We start from the raw sequence: 25120 nt of genomic DNA on the forward strand, positions 1-25120 counted from the left end.
GGTTCAGACTTTATTTAGTTAGCAATAAAAAATGACAATGAAGGAGTCTGGGAAGGGGAGAGAAAAGCCCTATTGATAGTCACTGCCACAAACAATATGTTAGGCTCCTGTGTTCAATATTACAAATATTCAAACTGCTTTTTTTTTTTTTCTGTAAATGTAACCTTTTAAAAGTCCTTGAATATCGAGAAGTAGCTGATTTCACTTTAACAAGAATTTACCACTGTATAACTCAACAACTATGTCTTATTTTAAATATGCTATTGGAGTAGAGTTTATTAAATAGTCTAATTTGTTGACAACCAATAATTGTTAGTTGAAGTAAATTAATGACTAAAAAATCAACAGGGAAGAATTAAACTGCTTAGTAATCATTTCCTCCCAAGTGGGGTATAGGTAGCCTAATACTATTTGGTATAAAATAAATGTTTAAAACTAAATCAACTCTGACATTTCATTCTGCTTTAATACAGTTAGACATCTAATTTATGAATTCATGATATACTCCTTTTAACTTCATAGCAATTTGTTTTTCTTTTCCTTTTAATTTTAGACTACAATTATTTGGGATGCACATACTGGTGAAGCCAAGCAACAGTTTCCTTTTCATTCAGGTAAATTTTTACAATTTACATGAAAGCTGAAGCTTTCTCCTGTTTTTCATGTTAAACTTTTAGTAGCATATAACTCATTTAAAATCTTAAAAGTGTCAAATAACAGTATTATTACTAGTCCATTCAGGAGTTGCTATCAAATGTTTGCTGTGAAATGTGCTATAAAGAAAGCATTTGCAGCCTGGTGTTATTTAGTGGAAAGAACATAAATTTGTGAATTGAAAGACCTATATTTGCTAGTTCCAATCTACTTACCAAGCTTTAAGATAGAGCAAATTACTTAACCCTTCTGAGCCTTGTTTTCACTATTAGTAAATGACAGTTAATACCTACTGGTTATAAGGATAAGAATAAATGGCATGTATAAAGATATAAACTCTTGTAAATTTAGGTATTGTCATTTTTTTTTTTCATTTTAGATGTATCTAAGTTCTCTTGTGTACATAAGTAACAAACAGACTTCCCCAGTATTGGTGGAATTTTGGTGTCTTAGATGGATTTCTCTTTTAATAAATAATGGTGCTTCTTCCTGCATGATATACAGCCATGTGCCAGGACATACAGCTTCTTGAGGAGGGACAGCTAAGTTACTACCTTCACCCCTTTTCAGCGTAGAACCTTTGTGCCTGCTCTTAGTGAGTTTCTTTATGCAGTAACTAAATGATGCTAACTTCAACAAGATACCTAATAACTATTACAATTACCTCATTCAGGTGCTTCTTTCAGGACTTAACGGTAGTTGGGCAGTTTTGATTTGGAGGCTGTAGTAACTCTGGTTCTCAAATCTTTGTAAAAGATTTAAAATTGAAACTTGTAGTGTCAGACATTTTGCTTTTTTGTCTGTTTCTACTTAGTGTGTCCAAACTACGACACAAAATGACTTTTCTGTAGTATCTAAATAGAATAAGTTTGAAGCAGCATGTTAAATAATAAACAGTTCAACTTGATTAGTTTGCCACACTAACCTGCATCTGTAAGTTTTTCCTGTTTGTCTTACTTCCTTTTTACCTTGTCCTTCCCAAAATAGCATTTTCTTAGGCTTTTGGCTGTCTCCTACACACATCGCAGGAGTGATGTGAAGTTGAAACTAGTATACGTGTGCTGTCATTACTAGCTACCATATGATGAATGCCAACTGTGGGAGAAATGTGACTCTCTGTGTACATTATCCCATTGAGTCCTGATTGCAGCCTGATAAGAGAGAGAGTGCTGAAGTCATTTTACAAATAATGTTGTTTACCCTACCATGGTGTGTGTGTATGTGTGTGTGTGCAGTTTTGTTCAGTAATTCATGTACAGTGAACTATATATACTTAACCTTGAACACCTTGATTTACACATATACACATACACATGTATTTTTGGGAGTGGGGTAGGTGGGGCTAGTTTTTGAACCCAGGGCTTCATGCTAACAGAGCCAGCACTCCACTGCTTGAACCCTACCTCCATCTTGGTCTGGTTGTTTTGGGGATGGGGGCCTCATGAACCATTTACCTGGGCTAGCCTTCACGATGATCCGCCCAATCTCAGCCTCCCAAATAGTTAGGATTATAGGCATGAGCCACCACACCGGGCAGATATATTTTTAGATGTATTTATACCGTCACCACACTCAAGATAATGAACACATCTGTTATCTTCAAAAGTTTCCTTTTGTCATTTAGTCAAGAAGTCATGATTTCATTTTCAGGCAACCACCGATCATCTTTTTGTCACCAGAGATTAGTTTCCATTATGTAAAAATAAATCATACTGTACATTCCTCCCTCTCCCCCTTGCTGTTTTCAGTCTGCATAATTATTTTGAATCCTTCTGCATGTTATTCTTTTTATTACTGGTAATATTGTGTATAAACAAACAGCTTATCTACTCAACTATTGAAGTAAATTTCTGTTATTTCCAGTTTGGGGCTGTTAGCAGATAAAACTGCTACAAACATTCAAAAGTTTTTACATGGGCATGTATTTCATGTCTTTTGTGCAAATAACTTGTAGTAGAATGCTCATACCATTTGAGAGAGATGTATGGTTTAACTTAAGAAACAGCCAAACCGTTTTCAAAGTGGTTTCTTTTTCCAAAATGGTTTACATTCTCACCAGCAGAAGATATTCTTGTCCGTCTGTATCCTTTGTAGTACTTGGTGTATAGCCATTCTGTCTAGCTGCAGTCACTCTAATAGTTGTGCAGCAGTATCTCAATATGGTTTTATTTGCATTTCTTAATGACTCCTAATACCAGGTATTTTTTCATGTGTTTATTTCCCTTGTGTTTATCTTATTTGGTAAAGTGTCTTTTTAAGAGCTGCTTTCTTATTAGTAAAAGTTTGTGTGTTATTTATATTTCCTGGATATAAGTTCCTTATCAGGTATATACTGAAAAGTCTTTATAGTACCTTCATTTTGAAAAGACAGCGTTGCTGGTTGTTGTACCTTCTGCTTTGAATTATGAGTTGAGAGATTTTTTTCTTTTAGTACTTAAAAATATATTGCTGTCCACATTTGCATTACTCTCAGTTTGAAATCTGCTAACTTGTATTTTTTTTCTGTGGCTGCTTTTTAAGATTTTCTCCTTGTCACTGACTTTGAACAATTTGAATGTGTTTTTCCTTGGTATAATTTTCTTTATGTTTCCTATCATTGGAGTTCATTTTGCTGCTTTGGTTTGTAGTTTTCCTCATTTGAAAATGCTTTGAACATTATTTTTTTCAAATTTTTCCCTCCAGCCTCTGCTTTTTGCTTGAAATTCATATAAATATAAAAATTCTGATTAGTCTGCTTCAGAATTGTCCCACAGCCTACTGGTGCTGTTTTCTCCCCAGTCTTCTCTTTGTTTCTTATTTTGGGTAGTTTCTCTTCTGCCTTGAGGTTCACAGATCCTTTCCTTTTCAGAAACTAATCTGTGGATTATTCCATCCAGTGCAGTTTCCATCTCACATGTTATAGTTTCAACTCTATAAGTTTGACTTAACTATTCCTTGTCTCTACTTAACTTTTAAAACATGTAATATACTTGTGAGTACTTTAATGTCTTTGGTAATTCTAACATTTATGTCTGTCTTAGGTTACTTTCAATGATTCGATTTTTTTATGTGCCTTTGCATGCCTGGTTCCTACTGATTTAGAAGTAAGACAACATGTATTTTACTTATGGGCTATTTTTGTATTCTTATATGTGAGATTTATTCTGGAACACAACATTACTTAGAAATGAGTAGATTCCTTTGGGTCTTGCTTACAAGAATTGTTAAGTGGGTTTGGAGGTGTGGCTCAAGTGGTAGAGCACTTGCTTAGCAAGCATAAGGCCCTGAGTAGCAGACATTTTTTCTTCTCAGGCTTGTGAGTGTTTTCTCCCTTACTCATCCCAATCTCAGCTGCTTATTCACACATTTGTGCTGATTAGTTTCCCTAGCCTCTGAAGAATCTTTAGAATCTTTGTTTGCATAACTTCCTCCCTTTTGGCACTTTATCCTAAGAATTCTAGCTGCTTTGGGCTCTTCATTTTTCAGCATTGTCTCTTCAACTCAGGAATTCCATTCATCTCAGCCTAGGCAGATACTTCTTCCTTAAATTAATTCCTGGACATTTTTTTTCCCAGTGGCACAATATTGGCTTCCTGAGTTTTTTGGTCAGGAGGAAAATGTGGCTCCTGTTTTCTTCATCTTGATCAGAAATAGTAGTATTCCATGAATTACCATAGTTTTAATTACTGTACTTGGTTTTCTTCCATGTACACTTTAACATAAAACACTGTGACTTATGCTAGATGAATTACAATGAAATACCACTTCACATCAATGAGAATGAGTATGATAATGATAATAAAAAATAAACATTTATGAAGCTATGGAGAAATTAGTACTCATGTACATTGCTAGTGGGAATGTAAAATGATGCAGCTGCTGTGGAAAACAATGTGACAGCTCTTCAAAAAGCTAAACATAGAATTACCATATGACATAGTATTCCCCTCTTGGCTTTGTACCCAAAAGAACTGAAAGCAGGGACTTACTTATGCAGATACTTGTATATCACTGTTCATAACAGTATTATTCAGTTGCCGTGAAGTAGAAGCAGTCTGATGTCAATCAGCAGATGCTGAATAAAGAAAAATCTTGTCTGTACATAGGATGAAGTGTTACTCAGTCATAAATGAATGAAGTCCTTACATGCTGCGGAACCGGTGAACCTTGAGCTGTCATACTAAATGAAGTAGGCCAGATATAAAAAGTCAAATAATATAATACTCTATTTATAAAATATTCATAATAGGCAATTTATTAAAAAAAGTAGATTAGAAGTTACCAGGAACAGGTGTGAGGGGAGGGGGAATGAATTGATTAACGGTTAGAATGTCTATTTGGGGTGATAAAGTTTTGTAAATAATGCTTATTGCATAACACTAAATATAATTAATGCCACTGAATTGTATATTCAGAAATGGTAAAAATGACAAAATTTGTGTCATACATATTTCACCACAAATTTTAAAAATTAATAATGTAATATTCCAAAAAGCATTAACTCTTACACTTTAAAAGGGTGGATGATTTTAAGTGAATGAGTAATAAATGTGCTCTTCTTCACTTGTATATTTGTTAAAATTATGGATGCTGTATGGGTTAGTGAAAATAAATCAGTAGGAGGGGCAGAAATTTTAATCTTTGCTCTAGAAGTTTAATGCAGCAAAAATTAGGTGAATTTTCTTTGTCTCTTTTGTCATGTATAAACTGAGACCATAGTAGTGAGCTAACCTGTCACATGTTGGGTACTTTTTAGAGTAGAGAACTTGTACTATCTAGGCTCATTTTTAGGAATAAATGCAAAGTAAGAAAGTATGTTCTTAGCCAGGCAGTGGTGGCTGATGCCTCTAATCCTAGCTACTTTGGAAGGCTGTGATTGGAAGGATCAATGTTTTAGGCCGCCTGGGCAAATCTCCAAAATAACAAGCAAAATGAACTGGACTCAAGCAGTAGAGTGCCTCCTTGGCAAGTGTGAAGCCCTGAATTCAAACCCCAATTGTCACCCCACCCTCTCCCCCCCAAAATAGTGATGGCTAAAACAATCTGTATCCATTGTAATTTATGAATCAGGCATATCACAGACATTAATCAGACAACACAGGTTGCAGCATTCCCTAGATCCCGGTCTCTACTTATACAGATTATTTTTATTCTCTGAACTTAATGGTATAATTGTTTTAATGCTTTTCTTTCTTTCTTTCTTTTCTTTTCTTTTCTTTTCTTTTCTTTTCTTTTCTTTTCTTTTCTTTTCTTTTCTTTTCTTTTCTTTTCTTTTCTTTTCTTCTTTTCTTCTTGTGGGACTGGGTTTTGTATAAAAGCATATTATTGTTGTGTTGGGGTTTACAATGTGACATTTACAAAAATTCTTACAATACATCATTCACTGCTTCCACCATTCTTCTTTATCTCCCCTCCCCCATTCCTGAAATAGTTTCAGCTGGTTTCATTTTTTCAGGGTCTGGGGTTTGAACTCAAGACTTTGAGCTGGAAAAGTAGGCACTCTATCACTTGAGCCATGTTTTAATGCTGCTTTTAATTTTCTCAACCTTCTTTCACCTTTTGCAGACTGCTTATAACTCCAGTGGATCATGACAGATACTTGGCCTTCTTCATAGCATTTTATTATATATTTGAGTGTCTTCTAAATGAATTACAAATTTCAGCCTCCCTCTCTACTTCCCACTTCTTAAGACCAAAACATTTTTTTTTTAACTAACGAAAGATTTTAAGGTGTTTTTAAACTGCTATTTTAAGCAATAATTTTTTTTTTTGTTTACTTCCTATTCCGAACAGGGAGACAGAATCTAAACTTAGGTAATCAAAGAAAGGGAGTTTAATCAAGGAAATAATTGTGAAGGTGTTGGGAAGAGTGAAAAACATAGGAATAGGAGGTCATCCAGAGATTATCAATTGCAGGCAACCTGAGACTGTAGAGAAGATGGCAAGAGCTGATTATCTAGTGGGAATTTGAACTGAAAAGGACAAGAGCCATTTCCAGAGACCTAGCCTGAGGGAGAGACTAACTAGGATGTATGTCTTCCCCTTTCTCCTGACTTTGGACTCTTAATAGGCTTACTATCTAGAGATAGGAGCCTGGAAAATTTGTAAGAGTTGGGTCTCAAGGCATAGGAGAGCCTAATATCAGAAATTAATCTGAGAGCAGACTGATAGATGAGCAGGATATTCATCCATATTGCTGTCTGATGCTGCAATACAACAAGCAGCAGCAGAGTTCACACATTGTGCTATTGGAGGGCAGAGATGGGCTGTAGTGTTGGAGGGAAGTGATTTATTATGGAAATTCCTCCAGGAGAAACAAGCGAGGAGATAAAGAGAGCAGGGTGGGAAAGAGGGAAGAAGCCAGGGAAAGACAGTTTTCTCATCTTTAATCAGAGGGGTTAGGTTTTCAAGCCTCCTCGACCATAAAACTATATGCCATCAGCCATAATTAGATACTAGCCATCATGGAGAACACAGGCAGCAGCAGAGCAGGGCAGTTCTGTGAAGAAAGTTCCCTTTAAATAGTTCCTTTCCATTTTTGTATTATGTCCCTTTGTAAACTGACTATATCCAGATAGTGTCCTGATAACATGGTTCTTCACTGCAGAACTATATCCAAAACTAGTTTTTCTAAGGTCTGATCATATTACAATTATTAGCTTCCTTAAACTGTACTTTAAATCTTAGTTTTTACCTGATTTATCTTTATACAGTTAAATCAGTTTCACTTTTGCTTGTCCTTTGTCTTTTTTAAAATGTTTTACTATAATTCTGAAGATTCTGATTAAATTTTTCCTATCAAATGCTGTAAGGCTTCCTTTTCCTGTCTTTGTAATCCCGCCTGCGTGTTACAAGTTCTCGAGTGCAAAGTATTCCTTGGCTTATTAGTATGACAATAGTCAAAACATTTGTTTATAATGTTTACTTTAACATGGGTAGTGACTACCATACTCACATATATTCAGTGTAGGAGTAGCTTTGTTTTTCCTTCCCACAGACACCAGCTCTGATCTTTTTTATTAAATACTTCGTCTCTGATAATGAGTACTGTATACAGAGCTTAACTTTAACCCTCTTGTTTTCTCTGTGTCTGTAGTTTTTCCTCTGAATGGGGTTGAGAAGCTTAAAAGGTACAGAAAGTAACCATTTTAGGTTTTGTAAGCCATGGTATCTGTGTTGGAACTAGTGAGCTCTGTCTGCCCTTGTGGTGCAAAAGCAGCCATAGAAATGCATCATCTATTGAGCTTGGCTGGGCTTCAGCAAAACTTTAATTTATGGACACTGAAGTTTAAATTTCGTGCCATTTCTCACATTAAATTTCTTCTCTTGCTGTCCCTTGCCTCAGCTAAGTGAAATGTGAAGGCCATTCTTAGCTCATGTGCCATCGTATGCTTTAAAGCCATTGTTCTTTGTATGCTCCTGTTGCTTAACCCAGTTCATTGCTCTCATTACCTTGATCTGTGTTGCATATTGCAGAGGGCCTTTGCATCTTGCAGTGAGGGAAAAGGAAAGCAGAGAAAGTTTAATCATATCAGAGCTAAAATCAGACTGTATTAAATGTCAGTCAACTTTGGAGTTTTTGAGGTTTTAAATTCAGTGATTTTTAAGAGGTATTTAACAAGAAGTGCTTAGAAGAAAATATGCTTGCTAATTGTATGCAGTATTCCATTTATCAGGTGAGTAGTAGATAATAGGGATGATACTGATTTATATAACTGTGTCTGACTTGTAATTTACTTATTTCTACATACATTAGCTTACTTGATCTTCTCAACATCATTGGATATAAAGCTTAGAAGTGGCATGTTACCCCTCTATTTTTGAAATTTTATTTTATTTTTTTGGTAGTACTGGGGTTTGAACTCAGGGCCTCATGCTCACTATGCAGGCATTCTACCAGTTGAGCCACTCAGCCAGCCCCTTTTTGTTGTTGAGTATTTTTGTGATAGGGTCTTGCACAACATTTCTTTGGACTGTCTTCGAACCCTAATCCTCCTGATCTCTGTTCCCCAGTAGTTAGGATTGCAGGTGTGAGCTTTTGGTACATGGCCCTGTTTTTTTTGTTTTGTTTTTGATGAGTTACCATGAGAAGTTAAATTACTTGCTTAGGTCTAAAATTGGGCAGTGGACAGAGAACCAATGCTTCTTGTCAATTGAACACTCAAGGAATTTTAGAAAGAAAAGGAATGATACCATGTTTGATTTTATAATTTTACTAAAGAGAACCCAATATTCAGTTGTAATTTATAGAGTAAATTTTTTGTGTTAGACTCTGTCTTACACAGAGATAATTATTTATTGGCATTTGTAATATTTAGATGGCTTTTTAAAAAAGTTTTTCTTAGTATCTTAAAAAGTATATAAAGTATTTAAATGCCATTTAGTATGCTTAAATGTCCAACCACAGTTCAAAGCCAAAGATCTTGGATTTCAACACATATGGAGTAAATACAAACCTAACCTTTGCTCCTTTTCAGCACCAGCATTGGATGTTGACTGGCAGAGCAACAACACCTTTGCTTCTTGTAGTACAGATATGTGCATTCATGTCTGCAAATTAGGACAAGACAGACCTATTAAAACATTCCAGGGGCATACGGTAAGATACCTTTCCTACCACTTTAAAATTATTATGAACAAGTAATGTTTTGGAATAGTTGTGAAGTATGTATACTTAATATCAAATAGCAACCCAGTCTATGCAATGAAAATATGAATATTTACTGTTATTTTTAGAATGAAGTAAATGCTATCAAATGGGACCCAACCGGCAATCTTTTGGCTTCCTGTTCTGATGACATGACTTTAAAGGTAATTCAGTTCGTGGGAAGACAATTGGGGGTGGGGGAGGCATGTCCCACTCTGGCCTTTTTAAGACCATTTAGAATACCACTCTTACAATGAATGTTTAAGCCTGAATAAAGACTTGCTTGGACTTTTAATGATTATTCATTTTTTGTTTATATTTTCTGAAATACGTAAAAAGACTTGAATAGAGTAAATTCTATTAAAAGAATGGCAGTATAATATGAATTACCATACTGTATTAGTCACAGTTCTCCAGAGAAATAGAATCAATAGAGAAGGTGGGAGAAGGAGGGACTTACTGTATGGGAGGGGAGGGAATTAATCTAGAAGAGACTCGTGAGGAGTCTATGCACACAATTATAGAAACTAAGCAGTTCCACTGTCTTGTTGCCTACAAACTGAGACCCAGATAAAGCTGGTGTTAAGGCCCAAGAATCAGAGTGTCAGTACCAGTTGTGTAAGTCCTAATCCAAGGGCAGATGGACCAGTATTCCAGCTCAGCAGTGAAGCTGGAGAAGAGAATTGGGACTTTCCCTGCCTTTCTGTTTCATTGAGGTCCTCACTAGATCTGGATCCCTAAGGGGAGGGCACTCTGCTTTATTTGTTTCTCATTCAGAAACTCTCATAAGCAGTGTTTAGGAAATATCTGGCTATCCCACAACTCAGTCAAGTCGACACAGAAAATTAACTGTCACAGATGTAAAAAATGTGATGTTATAAATTGTCTTCAACATTAGGAAGTCATATGTTGGTGCAATTAAAATTTATTTGTATGTGCAATGGTTTAACCAATAAATACTCAAGATCTTTGAAGTATTTGTGAACTTGATTAGAATTCTGTGAGTTGTATTAATTTGATTGTACCTTGGTATGAATGTAACACCTTTCCTGGGAAACATATGTAGCGGAGAACCTCATAGTTACTAAGTGAGTTTAGTCTAGTGAACATGCCAATATCCATACCTCAACGTAGATTTTTTTCATGTGTAACTCTAAGCAAAACTTGATAACTTTCATATAAACATAAGTATATCAAAAGGATTTTGTTAGGGGGAAAAAGAATTGTGAGGTAAAGAATTACCTAGTACTAATCTACAAAATGATTGGAGCCCTAAGCTCTCTCCTGCAACACCTAACTCTACTAAAAACATTTATATCTATGACTTTGCAATATGGGTAACTACAGACATGACGACCCTTATAGATAAGATAATCCTGGGGAGAAATTGTTTTTCCTTTTAATATGAACAGACTAAATGTAGTCTGTGACTTCCCCCTCCCCCCTTTAAGTATCTGCTGTGTTGTGTTCAAGTGTGGGCTCCCTTACAAACATTACTAGTAAAAATGCTGTTCTTAATGTTTTTTACCTTTGGGTTTTCCTTGCATGCACATACATTAATGCTTATAAAATGAAAAAGTCTTCTGGAATAGCATATGGCACATATGAGAAAGCGAAAAGGGGCCATTGTCCAGAGAGCTTTGTATTATGGATTGAGTTGCAACTTGAGAGGTTGGAACTAGAAATCCCAGGCTCTACAATTAGAGCCTTTCTTCATCCTAAGAATAAGTAAAGGTTATACAGGATTTTAAAGTAGAAATAATGTGGCTGATATATAATGGAACAATTTTCTGAAAAACAGGGATAAGATAAATCTCAAAGTCTTTGAAGGATTACTATATCAAGAGATTATGTAGAGAGGAATATTTCAAGGGATGAAAGTTACCATTGTATCATGCTGTTGAAAGGTCTAATGAAATAAATTCTTAAAAACATGTTGTTTGGGTTTATTTACACTGGTTTATAAATACCTAAGCTACAAAAACACTAAAACATTGTTAGATTGTCTGTTATTAGATGCATTATAGAAGTGTGAATTCCAGCCATTTTGTTTCTTTGTTGGTTGTTGGGGTTGCTATGTGTTTGTGTTTGGCAAAATTACGTCACCCTCCCCAGTTTCTCTATTGGCTATTTGCCACAAGTACTCTTGATACAGATTTTTGTTTAAAAATAGTACCCATTAAAACACCTATATACATGGTCATATTTTCATCTTAGTTAAAACTTACTCTGTACTTAATTAACATTTTAACTTCAATTATATGTTTTCATAGTTTGTTTTATGTTAATCCTCATATTATTTGTAAATTGCTTCTTTATTTTCACTTTTCCGTTACAAAATTCTCCTGATCCTAAATTATAAGAACAGTTTATAATGTAGGTCTTTTATTTAACAGACAGTGTAAAAACTGTGCATTCATCACTTTATGATCATTATTCAGAGAATGTTGCGTATGTTTGGTTTTAGAGTTTGAACCCAGGGCATCATGCATGTTAGGTTAATGCTCCACTGCTGAGCTACACTCCAAGCCCAAGGAATATTGATATTGTACTATTAATCTTAAAACAGCTACAGTTAATTAGGCCTTTAAAGCCTCACAATTAGGAATATTTTTAAAGAACATAAAACTGTTATTTTCTATAGGTAGGAAAGATGATATTGTAAATGTACCCATTGTATGGGAAAATTATGTATTTTTTTCTTTTCTTTCTGTTTAGATATGGAGTATGAAACAAGATAATTGTGTCCATGATTTGCAAGCACACAATAAAGAAATTTATACTATTAAATGGAGTCCAACAGGACCAGGGACAAATAACCCAAATGCCAACCTTATGTTAGCAAGGTGAGATTCCTGTTTTACCCTTCCTTTTATGACCTCTATAAATAAAACTTCCAATAAATATGACAGAAAATTAGGGAAGGTTCCATAAAATGAAGTGTATCTTGTAAGGAATTTATTTTTAATGGAAATCTTTAAACATGGGATTTTATCAGTAGTGTTTCAGGTCTTTATAGTTTTTAGTATCTGCAGATAATCACATATTGACTAATGATGTCAAATGTTAATTAAAACCCAAGTATTGAGGCCAGGCACGTTGGCATGTATCTGTAACTCCAGCACTTGGGAGCCAGACAGGAGGGCCCCAAGTTTGAGGCCAGCCTGGGTTATATAGTGAAACACTGTTGCAAAAACAATAAGAATTAAAAAAATAATTGAGGCCTAGGATAATTAAATTTCATTAGCATCTTTAATGAAAAGGTGAATTTTTAAATCAGGTCAATCTGGTGTTCAAAACTGTAGATCAGTAAAAAAGACTATTTAAAACAAAGAATGCGGTAAATTAACACACTTACACTTTCCAAGTCAGGGACCTGGAGATGCCTTAAATCCACTCTTTTCTCTTAATTAACTTTCAGTTTCCAGAATACTTTGATCTTAACAGTCTAGTGTGCTTCTCATGAAGAATTTATAGATAGTTTTTTAAGAGTGGTAGAATATGGGAGTTTGGGGCAAGGCTGAGCGAGTATTTTATTACTTATATAATCATTTTTTCCTCTTCCTTTTCAGTGCATCCTTCGATTCGACTGTTAGGTTATGGGATGTAGACCGAGGGATTTGCATCCATACTCTGACAAAACACCAAGAGCCTGTGTACAGTGTAGCTTTCAGTCCTGATGGCAGGTATCTGGCAAGTGGTTCTTTTGACAAATGTGTACACATCTGGAACACACAGGTATGTCTAAGTTACTTAAATGCTCAAGTACAGCTTATAGTTTTTATAAGCATTTGCCTATAGAATTTTTCTTTTTTAGTTTTCTTGTGGCATTATTTTAATTCTTAGTTTTAAAAACATAAGAGATTGTTTTGGGGGAGCGGATCTTACAGCTAAATAAAAATGATAGAAATTACTTTTTCATGCATAGAAAAGAATTTAGAATGGCTTTAAATGGCTTATTTTATTATTTGTTTAACAGTATTGTAGAGATAAATGTGAAAGTTTACAATGAATTTATTTAGATAAATGACATTTTTTTTCCTAAAAGGATTATCTTTGAAGGAGCTGTGTATTAACAATAAAAAATGTATTAAAGGACAAGATTTTAGAGCTTTATGCAATATTTATCACAAATAAACTTATACTACCTTTTCAGGGACACTCCTCTCCGAAAAGTAGAGAAAGCATCCACATGCTTTCACTTTTTAAGACATCTTTCCAGTGTTTTAGTTTTAATGCTCCATTTATTATGTTTCTTTACTAGCAGTTGCTGTACTTATCCCTCTTGATTGATCTTTGCGGTCTTGTAGGCCATGTCCCTTTTTGTTGTTGATCTCCACCATAGTTAATTTCACAAGTTAATTTATACAGATCGTTTAAAAGTATTTTTTATTAAGTTTAAACATTCATATGGTTCAGAAAAGACCCAAACATTTTTATGTAAATGTAAACACTGAAAAGTTTTGCTCATATTTTTGGTTTTATCTCTTACAGGTAGTAATTTTTTGTTAGTTTATCTTTTATTGTCACAAAGTTTTTTCCTTCAATAAAGTCATTGTGATTCTTGTATTTTACACTTTCACTGGCAATATTGGAGAAGATGTGCCATGGTCCAACTTATAGGTGAAAGATATTTTAGTGTAGCTTTTGACCTGCTCCGTGTCCAGCCTGGGCTGGGTCCCCCCCTCCTTAGACAACCTGGTACCCCCGGGCTCCCCTGGTAACCCCATGTTGGTGCCAGGCCCGGTGCGGACGCCCACTTCACACAACACCGTAGTCCCGAACACCCATGATCCGCCGATCTTAGCCTCCCAGGAAGCTGGGATTACAGGCGCGCGCCACAGCGCCCAGCTTTAGTGTAGCTTTTAACGTATCTTTTTCTTATGAATGAGGTTAAGAATCCTCTTTGATGATTCACATTAATTTTTCTGTGCATTCTGATTTCCTACTTTTCTTTTGATGTCTAGTAACTTTTATAACTAGAGAAATAAGCTCTCTGAATTGTAGGCTTTTCTTATTTGAACAGATAGTTCAAATAGAATAGATGTACTCACAGTATACTTCTCCTATACCCATTTTCTGTTGTTTTCTCTTTTTTTTCTTTTTAATATTGATCAGTTGGTGTTCTTTATGTATTCTGGATAATGATCTGTCTTGGTCATACGGATTTATAGTGGTCTCCTAGTTTCATGTCTTTTCATTTTCTTCATGGTATATTTATCATAGTTTTCAATATCAGTATTCAGATTTACAGACCTTTATTTTTTAAATTTTGGCAGTACTGGGGTTTGAACTCAGGCCTTGTGCTTGCTAGGCAGGTGCTCTACCGGGTGAGCCCTGCCCCCCAGCTCTCCAGTCATTATTTTTTATTGGTGCTTTTCATAGTTTAATACATTCTTCCTTTTTTAGATGTCACTGAGGTTGCAGTTTTTTTCCATAAAGTATTTAAGCTTTGTTTTTTATGTTTTTAACTTTTGTGGTATTGATTATGTCTGTGACATCAGTTTTATCTTTCCATATAGCTAGTCAGTTGTGTCAACATCATTCCTTGTTCCTTACTATTTTCGTACATAGCAAGTTCATAAACCAAGAGTGTGGCTGGTTTATAGAATCTTTTATTTCATTGATGCAGTCTGTACATTTACATATACCTGAATCTAGAGCATATAATAACTCTTCTCCCTGTTACTCAAAATTGTGTTTCTGTTGTTGGTGCTTTAGTCTTCAATATCTCCAAAACAAAGCATTTAATTTGAGTTTGACTGCCTTGAATTTATAGGTAAAATTGGAGGCAGTTGCTATTATTTGAGTTTTATTACCCATAAATATGCTATCTCCATTACTGTTTTACTCTTGTGAAATTTTATAATTTCTCTCTATAAAGAAGATCTTATCCTCTTTTAATTTATTCTGAGGTGCTTTTTATGTTTCTATGAATGGCATCTTTTAAAATATGTTCTTTTTACTTGTTATTGCTTATGTTGGAACATTTTCAGACACTCATTTTGTCTATTACGACAAAATCAATTTCAATGAAATTTGGCTATTGAACTTTTAAGTGCTAGTGGAAAATAACGATCCTTTGTATCATATATAATTATTGTTATACAGTTATACAGCAATAGAATATTGCTCATATTCAGATGATAACATTTCATCCTGAAAGGTTCATGGCCATCTCATAATACAAACTGCATTCAGGCCATCTCTAAGAATCCTCAAAGTTTTAATAGTTCCAACATTGTTCAAAAGCCCAAGGTTGAAGTTTGCTCTGAGATTCACGATAGGCTCTTTTATCTGTCAGCCCCTGTGACAAGTCTAAAAACCAGTCACATACTGCCAGTATGCCATGGCACAGAGTAAACCTTATTATTCCCAAAGGGAGAAATAGGAGCATAGAAAGGAGGAATTGGGACCAAAGCAAGAGTGAGACCTAGCAGGGAAAACACTAAATCCTATAAATCTGTCTGACATCCAGGATATAAGATGTAGTGATGTGAACTCCAGTGAGCTTGGTGGCCCTGCCCTTATGATCTTCTAGCTGTACCTCACCTAGCATGTCTCTCAGGCTGGCTCTGTTCCTTTTCTGCAACTTCTCTCAGCAGATGTTTCATATCCTTAGGGTCTCCACCACATCTTAGGCTTCATGCATCACCCTTCAGGGCTGCCTGTAAGGATCTTGACCCTGCCACATATTGCCAGGCCTTCCTTTGAAATCAGTGGGAGCATCCATGATCCTGGAGTTCTTGAATGCTACACATCTGCAAAACCTGGATGGGCACCCAGGTCTGGCTGCAGTGATCTGAGTACTTGTGCCAGTGAGTCCAGGAAAATGCTTCCCTAGCTGCTTTGTGCAGCAGAGCACACCGCCACTTACCCTTCTCCAAGGAAAGTCTTTCAAATGAGTACAAGTTTTTACCCTGGATCCTGTGATGGATGAGGTCTATCCAGTTTTTTTAGATGCCCTCAGGCATCTTTCCTATCATCCCAGTGCAAAGTGCTTGGCTTCTGTTCTCTTTGACCATTTTTTTCAAATCCTTTTTCTCTGATTTTTGCTCCCAGTTAATCACTGTAAATCTAACAAAGCTAGCCAGCAATAACGATGCCATAACCTGAATGCTGTGCTATCTTGAAATTTCCACCACCTAATTAATTATTCCATCACCTTTAAACTCAGCCTCAGTAAAGTTTCTGAACATGAACAAAATGTAGATAAATCCTTTGCCACAGTGTAACAGATGGCTTCTAGTCGAATACCCAGTAGAGCTCTCATTTCCATCTAAAACCTCATGAGCACAATATTTGTTGCTCACATTCGTATCAGTGTTCTGCTCTTCTGAATGTCCACCAAAATCACCCCTTAATCTCTGCTTACAGTATCGTAGGCCTTCAGTAGTCCACATCTCCAGAACTCTTCCAGATTCCTCCTACAAGCCAGTTTCAAAGGCATCTGAACCACCTGGTCAGGTTTGGTCACAACAATGATCCATTTTTCTGGTACCAGTTTTCTGTATTAGTTTCAGTTGCTTGTGACCAAAATGCCTGAGCAACTTAAAAGGGGAAAGATTTATTGTTGCTGTGGTTTCAGAGGTGTTGGTCTTTCATGTCAGCCAGGCAGCAATGAAAAGGGGGACCAGGTGAATCATTTTTGTTCTCATTGCTAAAGGAATAAAATAATTCATTTACATTATTAATCCATACTTAAGATCTGTTAATCCATACTTAGGATTCAGCTACATTAATGATGAAATTGTTAGTGCTTTTTTTTGTACTTTATAAAACTTACAGCATGATTCAAGAGTAATGTATATGTTTTATATTCTTTTAGTCTCTATTGACTGTCTTGACCTGTGTCCTCTCCTGGCTTACAACTACTCAGTAAATACATCACAAGCAGACTTACACTGGACTTGTCTTTATTAGTTTGTTATAATTCCTCTTTGTAATAATTTGGCAAGAAATTCTGAATCAGTTTTGTTTCTGAACATGTTGGCAAACTCACACATCCTTCAGTAATAACATAAATTCATTTCATGTCATGCCCTGAATGTTTACCTGTTTCTGTTAGTTTTGTCAAAGAAGCCAAAGATGCCTTAGCCAAAAATGGGCCACACCAAAAAAACTGTGTTTGTGTGCTCTTTTCAGAGTAGTCTGATGATAGCCTTTAATAAAAGAATCATTGCATCATATTTCTGGCATTTCCAACTTGTAATTATTTTGATTTGAAGCTAAGTCCTACCTCTAATTGTTAGAAATAACGCAATGTTATATATATTTTACTTAATTTGGATTTGTAATAATGAGTTTTTAATATTCTCTCTCATTTTTTTTTTAGACAGGTGCTCTAGTTCACAGCTATAGGGGAACAGGTGGAATTTTTGAAGTTTGCTGGAATGCAGCAGGAGACAAAGTTGGAGCCAGTGCATCAGATGGTTCTGTAAGTATAGTAAAATAAAGTGTTTTCAAAAAAGGGGTCTTTGGGCACACTGGAATGTGACTTATTTTGGTAATCACTACAAAAATGTTCTTTGGGAAATACATTTAAAGATGAAGTATTGATCCCTTCCCCACCACATCGTAGAGTCTGTGTACTTCTCATGTTCATTGCATTCAAATAATATAAATGAAATTTAGGCTATCTTTGCCAAAGTAGTGTGTTCATAATCAAGTAATGAAGCTATTTTTTATGTAAATCTTAATTAGTGAAATTAAGTGTAGCAGAGGATCACTGAGAGGGAGTTGAATTTTTAATGCCTTTATCTATCTTGTCCTTGTAGAAGAGTGTTAATGGCTTAGGGCAAGGAGATTCCTGCATTGAGGAATATGTGAAACGGACAGATTTTCAGGGTGAGGTTGGTCTGTTCTTTACAGAATACCAGTAATAACTTCCAGAGCTCTAGAAACAAAATGAAAACAAAAGTGGTATTGCCATTACGTTTACTGAAGCTATGCCTTAATATAATGTGGTATCTTTCATTAGAAATAGGAAATGGTCTATTTTGTGCATTGCCTCCATGCTTTTAATTAAGAGAGAAATTCCTAAAAATCCCAGCTATATCATATTACCTCATGGTTATTTCCTTCATCAACTTTATTCTGGGCGCTGGTGGCTCACACCTGTAATATTAGTTACTCAGGAGGCAGAGATCAGGAGGATCATGGTTCGAAGACAGCTCTAGGAAATAGTTTGAGAGACCCTATCTCATAAAACCTTACTACAAAAAATTGGAGTGGCTCAAGGTGAAGGCCCTGAGTTCAAGCCCTAGTACCACGCGCGCACACACCCACACAAAACAACAAAAAACTTTAAATCATCTGTCTGACTTCTGTTAGTTAAGTACACATTTCCATGATTATGCTTCTCTGGTTTTATGAACTTAAAACTAAGAAACAAATTCCAAATTGTAGTATTGGAAAGTTAATCTCAAAATGTACAATAAAGTTCTGAATTCACTGGTTGATTATTTTCATTTCTTACAGGTTTGTGTATTAGACCTTCGGAAATAGCGCTACTAGTTGGAAGCCATGGACCGACTATGAATGTGTACATAGCCAAAATGACTGTCCCTGACCCATGTACTGCTATAGTCCCACTTGAACCATGGCCAGTCCACTACAGCCAAATCTAAGAGAAATATATACATACAATGTATATAAACAAAATTGCACCCTGAAGATAACAGAGTTTTGTCACAGCTTGTGAATTCTGTTCACCAAGTGCTGGAATCTAATCTGCTGTGCCCCTAAAATAGTATTTAGAAGTTTTGGATATGAAAACCAGAAGAGAGAAAGAAATATACGTTATAAAAGCAGACCACACATGTACCAGTTTTTGGATACTAATGACAGCCTTGTTTCTCCCCTTTGAATCAGCAGACACCATGGATTATATTCTTTCTTTCTTTTTTTGTCCCCCCCTTCAGTAGTGAGCAGTTTGTATGTATAGAGAAAATGGACTTACAAAAATTTGCAGCAGTAGTTTGTTCTTGCTTTTAAATTTTGTTTTTGGTTAAGATTACGGATGCATGAAGTAAGGGAGTGAATCAGTTTCTTGTTTATATTTTTTTTCACCTTTTAAACAACAAAAAAAATCTTTAAAATATTTTAAAGTATTCTTTTGAAGAGGTAGATGTTTGGTACATTTTATGGCTCCCAGAGCATATATTCAATTGGTGCATATTGTGGAAGGAGGCATTGGGAATTAAGTGAAAACATATGACTTTGGTCATGTCAATCTGTAAGACACATCAGTAAAAAGGGTATTATGCTCTGTTTTGTTGTTTTCTGGGGTTTTTCTTTTTCCTTTCTGTTTTGGTGATGTGGCTTAAATACAGTAGTTTCTTTTTGGGACATATTTCTGCCAATTAAAGACTAGAAGGGCACAAAATGGTTTTTCTGTTTTTTTTAAATACCTTATTGAGGATTCACAAAAAAATCTTTTGATGTTTTGTAGCCATAACTAAATTATGGTTATAATGTGCACTATTGTGTAAAGGAGCAAAGTAGTTTTGGGCTTTTTTTGTTGTTTATTTGTTTTGCTTTGTTTTTTAAAGAGATTAAAATGTTTCTGGATAAGGATTAGCTTCTCAAAGTGTCCATCATTCTGTATAGAAGCTGAAATTTGTAATGTAACCAAACTCCAGTATTAAAAATCTCTCATGTTATTTTTCTTTATGCAAAGCAAGATAACAGCATATAATACTGCCATTACATGGCAAAATGTTTGCTACCTTAGTTTAAGAAACAAACTTTAAGACAAAAGACTTGCTTCAAGGTGTTTTTAGATAGCAGTGATTCAGAATTTAAAAAAAAATGTAATTGCACTAACCTCCCTGCTGCTCTGATTCTGCATTTGTGGTACTTGTGACTACATTTTTTTCAAATATAGATAGATGTACGCTGCTATTTTTTTTTTCCAGAAATCACTACTATATCCTGTCTTTTACTGTTTATATCAAGTATTTTCTTAAAAGATGCAGGTATCAAATCAGATCTCCTCTTGTGCTCATGCAATTAAAAGTAAAATGTACAAATGTTAGCATGAGACCATGTTTATGTGTGTGATTACCAGGATTTGTCAGGCTCAACATAAGAATCCACGAGTGTCAATTTTGAAGGGAATAGTTGTCAAATTTTTATCTTAAAATTTTAATTAAGGAAATGTTTATTATTTATCAAGCTTAGCAAATTTATAATGCTATTTCCATCACTAATTTTTTGAGGCTTTTACTGCTAAAATTTTTAATCTGCATTCTAAATTTAGTTAGAAACTGATTTAAATCCAATTGGTGATGCTTTGATTTTCAGCATTTGTTGTTTTGCTATTTTTACAAAACAGCATTGATTGAAGCAAGTCTTGGTTTTACTAAGGTGGGGTAGCATTTGCTATTGGTAAAAAGAATAAATACACGTAATTTTACTATACCTTGTTAAATGTACCCTAGTTGCTATTAGTGGGGACTATGATACTGTAATGATATTTTTAAAAATTTACATCCAGAGAGGCAGTCATTCATGATGGTTTTGTGCCAGCTGTTTTTAGGGTTTTTGGATCACATTAGCGATGTTAGGACTTACTACCCTGTGACTTACGTAGGAAACCTAATATGCTGAGTATCTGGCACTTGAAATTCTGCTTTTACTGCTAGAGGTCCACATCTGTGTTTGACCTCTGTCATTGTTTAAAAAATAAATAAAAATAAAAAATCTGTGCAATAATTTTTAAATGTGCTCCCAGGAATAGACACAAATGTTTTGAGTATGTTTAAGCTGCATTTTCCTTTAGCGATGCATTCGTCAATTGCACTGAATTTAAATCTGAAAGTCAGAGGTGATTATTGATAGTACTTTTGTATTTTGATATGGACAATTTATTCATTTGCATACAGCCTAATTGACTTTTTTCCCAGCTGATTTAAAAGATAGTCAAGAAATTCTGCAATATAGCTGCCAAAATAGACAGCTACCTTTTTATAGTCATTTTTTTCTTTTCTTTTTTTTTATTCTTTTAAATTCTTTAGCTATTTTACTTAAGCATAATAGCCACAATAGGTCATATAAAAGAGTATAAATGCAGAGCTTTATTATCCTGAAGTCTTGGGTCTTTTAAGTATAAATTCCTCTGAAAGGTATCCGTTTCGTAGGCTGGGTTTTCATGAGCGTACAGTTGTTTGTTTTTGCTGCTGTTCTCGACATCATTGCCTGCTGATGTGCCACCATGCTGTTCCAATGGACAAAAACAAGATCGTCTGTTACCGAGCAGTAACATGATTGCAAGAGACCAAGTTTCACAGCCTGCAGAGTTCCATGTTTGGGGGTTCTTACTCGTTTTTCTTCCTGTTTTTTTCCTGAGAACTTATTCTTGAAAATAACTGAATCCAGTAGTTTTTTTCTATGGAATTCATTATAGATCATTGTTTTATATGCTACTGTAAGAAACTTAATCATAAGGAAAAATAGGAAGGAAAACTTGAATGAAGACTCATTGATTAAAGTAGAATAAAGAGCGAGCAGCTGCCACTCTTAAACATCATAAAGGAATATTTTTTTTTCCTTTTCCACATAGGAAATCTCTTAAGTACTCATATTTGTTCTAACCCCCACATCCTATAATTAATTAATCAGGTAATATCACTGACTTTCAAATGACTATTAGAAGTGGTAACTGATAATTTCCTAATAGGTCTTAGAGTGTATCAAATTCTGTTTTAATGAATTATTCTCTAGGTAAGTATGTTTTAGGATTAAACATCTTTTACAGATACTGAAAGTGCCTCCTTTTGTGGTGTAAAAAAAATTATGGTGCAAAAAGTAATCACTAGATTGAATTACATGAAGGTTTTTTGCTTTTTGACATATAAAAATGTCAAGAGAAAGGCCAAAGATTTGTACTTTTTTCACTTAACTTATAAAGCACTCCTTTTTTCCTTAAACTTCTTTCTGTCAAATTAGATTTAATGAGAGAGTACTATTTTTAAGCAGCTATCTGTTTATGTAGAATGATTTTGTTAAGAGTAATGTAAACTATTAATGAGTAGAGGCCTAAAGTGGACTGTGCATTTTTGCTATTTAAAGGAATCACAAATGATCACACTCTGCAAGCAAAAATGACAAGTTTTACTAGATAAGTAGGAATAAACCTCAAATGCAGTGCTATTTACTCTTTTAAGACAATTTTCATTTTTTAAAACACATTGTACATTTCTACAGACCTGTGTTTATTTTCTCATATTAAGGATGGTACTTGCATATGGTGAATTACTGTTGACAGTTTCCGCAGAAATTCTGTTTTCACTGGACCAACATTGTGGCATGGCAGCAAATGCCAACATTTTGGGGAATAGCAGCAAACCTATAAAGAGACCCTGGTTGTTTTTTTTTCTGTTTGTTTTTGGTTCCCTTCCTATCCCCTCCCCTCTGTGAATCAACAGGTGTTGAAGGAGGGTAGGGAAGTTATGAATTACTCCTTCCAGTAGTAGCTCTGAAGTGTCACATTTAATATCAATTTTTTTAAACATGATTCTAGTTAAGTGTAGAAGAGAGAAAAAAGTAAATGTTCACTTTTTTAATACACTGATTTAGAAATTTGATGTCTTATTGGTAGTTTGAGGTATTGATAGCATTCTTCATTTCTGCCTTTATGTTGACAGTGTTGAAGCAGGGTGAATAACTAGGGCATATTTTCCTTTTCTAGTAAGCTGTTTCATGATGTTTTCTTTGGAATTTCTGGATAAGTTCAAGAAAACATTTTGCATGTTATATCTAGTCTGATGTACTTATCCATCTCATTACAAACAAAAACACACAGACTGCATTTTGTAGCTCTGTAATCCTTTTAAATACAGAAGTAATTTTCTTCTTTCCTGACTTTGTAGCTATAATGTTTTCAGTTTGATTTTTACAAATCCTTTGGGTCTAATTCTGTGAGCCTACCTATAGCACTGGATTAAAATGTCTGCATCATTTCTTTAGTTATCCAGTTAACTTTAAAACTGTTGTAAAAGTGTAAACCAGCCCATGACAGTTTTTGTACATGTTAAAGAACTTTATTGTTCAGTTTTCATGATTATTGTGTAAGGAAGACTGATATAGATGTTCTATGCTGTCCTGGACCATGTTAATTACACTTCTGATGTATTTTGTTTCTACATCACAATGATTTGTCCCCAATGACCCTTTTATCCTTTCTAGGCACATTTTTTTTGTTGTTGTTGTTGCAGTTTCCCTTTGCATTGTATTGCTTTGACAACTGTAATTTGAATCAGATCTGAAAGAGGTCCAGAATAAAATATATTTTGATATTATGTTGGCTGTGTACATATATAAAATCTTTGATATCTATGTAGTTTGTATAGATTGTTTACTAGCAAAGAGAAAGGGATGGTATTTCTTGTTTACAATTTCTTATTTCCATTTTAATTGCTTTTTATTCCTCCCATGTTCTACTGTAGAATAAACCTTTTTGCTCTGAGTTAGCCTTCATAACATATAACATGTCTGTTCTCTCCATCACTGGTGTTACCAGTTACAATAATAATTGTCATCAGAACCTAAACCACTGTTTTCATAAACATTGTTTTCCAAGATACATAGTTAAAAGTAAGCCCATAGATAAAATTAAAATTTTTGCTATTTTGCTACTTCTTGCAGGAGATAAGATTTTTTAAACTGAAGGAATTATTTTCTATTTTTATTAAAGTATAATAGATCATCTAATCAGATAAGGGATAGCAAAAATTGATGATGTATTTAAAGGACATTATCTCACATAATAAAACTAAAAGAAACCCGATTTATTTATTTGCTAAAGCATGCGGTTGAATACAAAACAATGAGTGTGTATTGAAGATTTTTAGGGTAGAGGTTCAGCTTCCTTATGACATTTTTCCCTTCCGATAAACTAATTATAAATTAATCATTTTCATCTTTAGCTAGTTGCTTATGTTACTACAAACCTAATAACAATGAGAAAAGCTACTAGGCACCTCTTCCAGATTTAATTAATCACAGTTCCTTTATAGTTACTTCAGAGACTTTGTTAAGACTCTCTGAGCACAGTTTTTGTTTGGTTTGTCTAGGTCTTCTGCCTGTCTTTCCATTTCCCCTAAATAGGAACAAATACAGGCATAGCCTTAACATGTTTTATTAGAGATAAGCCACTGCAGTTGCTAAAACTAAAAGCCTTTCATTTTCAAAGGGTTAACTTTTATTGCATGGCATTGATTGTTATTAATACTCTGCATTTTATACTTTTCAAAAAGTGTTGGAACTACTAAGAATTAGAATTCATATGAGCTTGAAGTTAAGCTTAATTTAAGCAGTCATTGAAGGGATTATTTTTAATTTCATAGTTCTTGTATTTACCATGGATTAGATTTCTTACCTATTATAATATGTAGCCAATTAAAGTTTACTGTTTCTTCCAATATATTTATTTGAAAAATGCAGTGGAGGAAAAGCCACTATGGACAGTGGTTTTATGGTGCTTTTCTCTGCTGTACTGAAGCGTTCTGTCAACAATGAAATGTTAACCCTATGCTACGTTTTCTGCATGCTTCTTAAATGTCATATCATATCTCAATGCTTAATTGTTCTAACTTGTAATATTTTTGTATTAAATTTTTTAGGAGTTCCTTGTAATTTCTTTATAATTTAAAATATATTAAACACAAAGTATTTAGTAAAGTACAGACAACAATTACTAATGTTTCTTGGTTGTTGGGTTTGTATGATCAGTTGGGAAGACAGTTCATACTTTAAGAACTAGAACCAATGGTGTGGAATCTACACTGACAAAAATCACAATTCTATTATTTATACACTCACAATTCTGGTTTTCAA

The 25120-nt window shown here is 34.6% G+C and overlaps 1 protein-coding gene across 17 annotated transcripts in view; it reads left to right on the forward strand.

The window, feature by feature from the left end:
• The window catches only part of Tbl1xr1 (TBL1X/Y related 1), a 151143-nt gene extending 127560 nt beyond the window's left edge, over positions 1-23583 (forward strand). For all 17 annotated transcript variants that reach the window (XM_074073731.1, XM_074073734.1, XM_020175702.2 and 14 more), the window contains 7 exons: positions 554-614; positions 9111-9232; positions 9370-9444; positions 11999-12126; positions 12853-13018; positions 17616-17717; positions 18761-23583. In XM_074073731.1, coding sequence (XP_073929832.1) covers positions 554-614; positions 9111-9232; positions 9370-9444; positions 11999-12126; positions 12853-13018; positions 17616-17717; positions 18761-18787 — 681 coding nt within the window. In that variant the 3' untranslated portion in view covers positions 18788-23583. The remainder of the gene's footprint in view (positions 1-553; positions 615-9110; positions 9233-9369; positions 9445-11998; positions 12127-12852; positions 13019-17615; positions 17718-18760) is intronic.
• Positions 23584-25120: the final 1537 nt, after the last annotated feature.

Source organism: Castor canadensis, chromosome 5, assembly GCF_047511655.1.
Source record: "Castor canadensis chromosome 5, mCasCan1.hap1v2, whole genome shotgun sequence".
In the NCBI taxonomy this organism is placed as follows: Eukaryota; Metazoa; Chordata; class Mammalia; order Rodentia; family Castoridae; genus Castor; species Castor canadensis.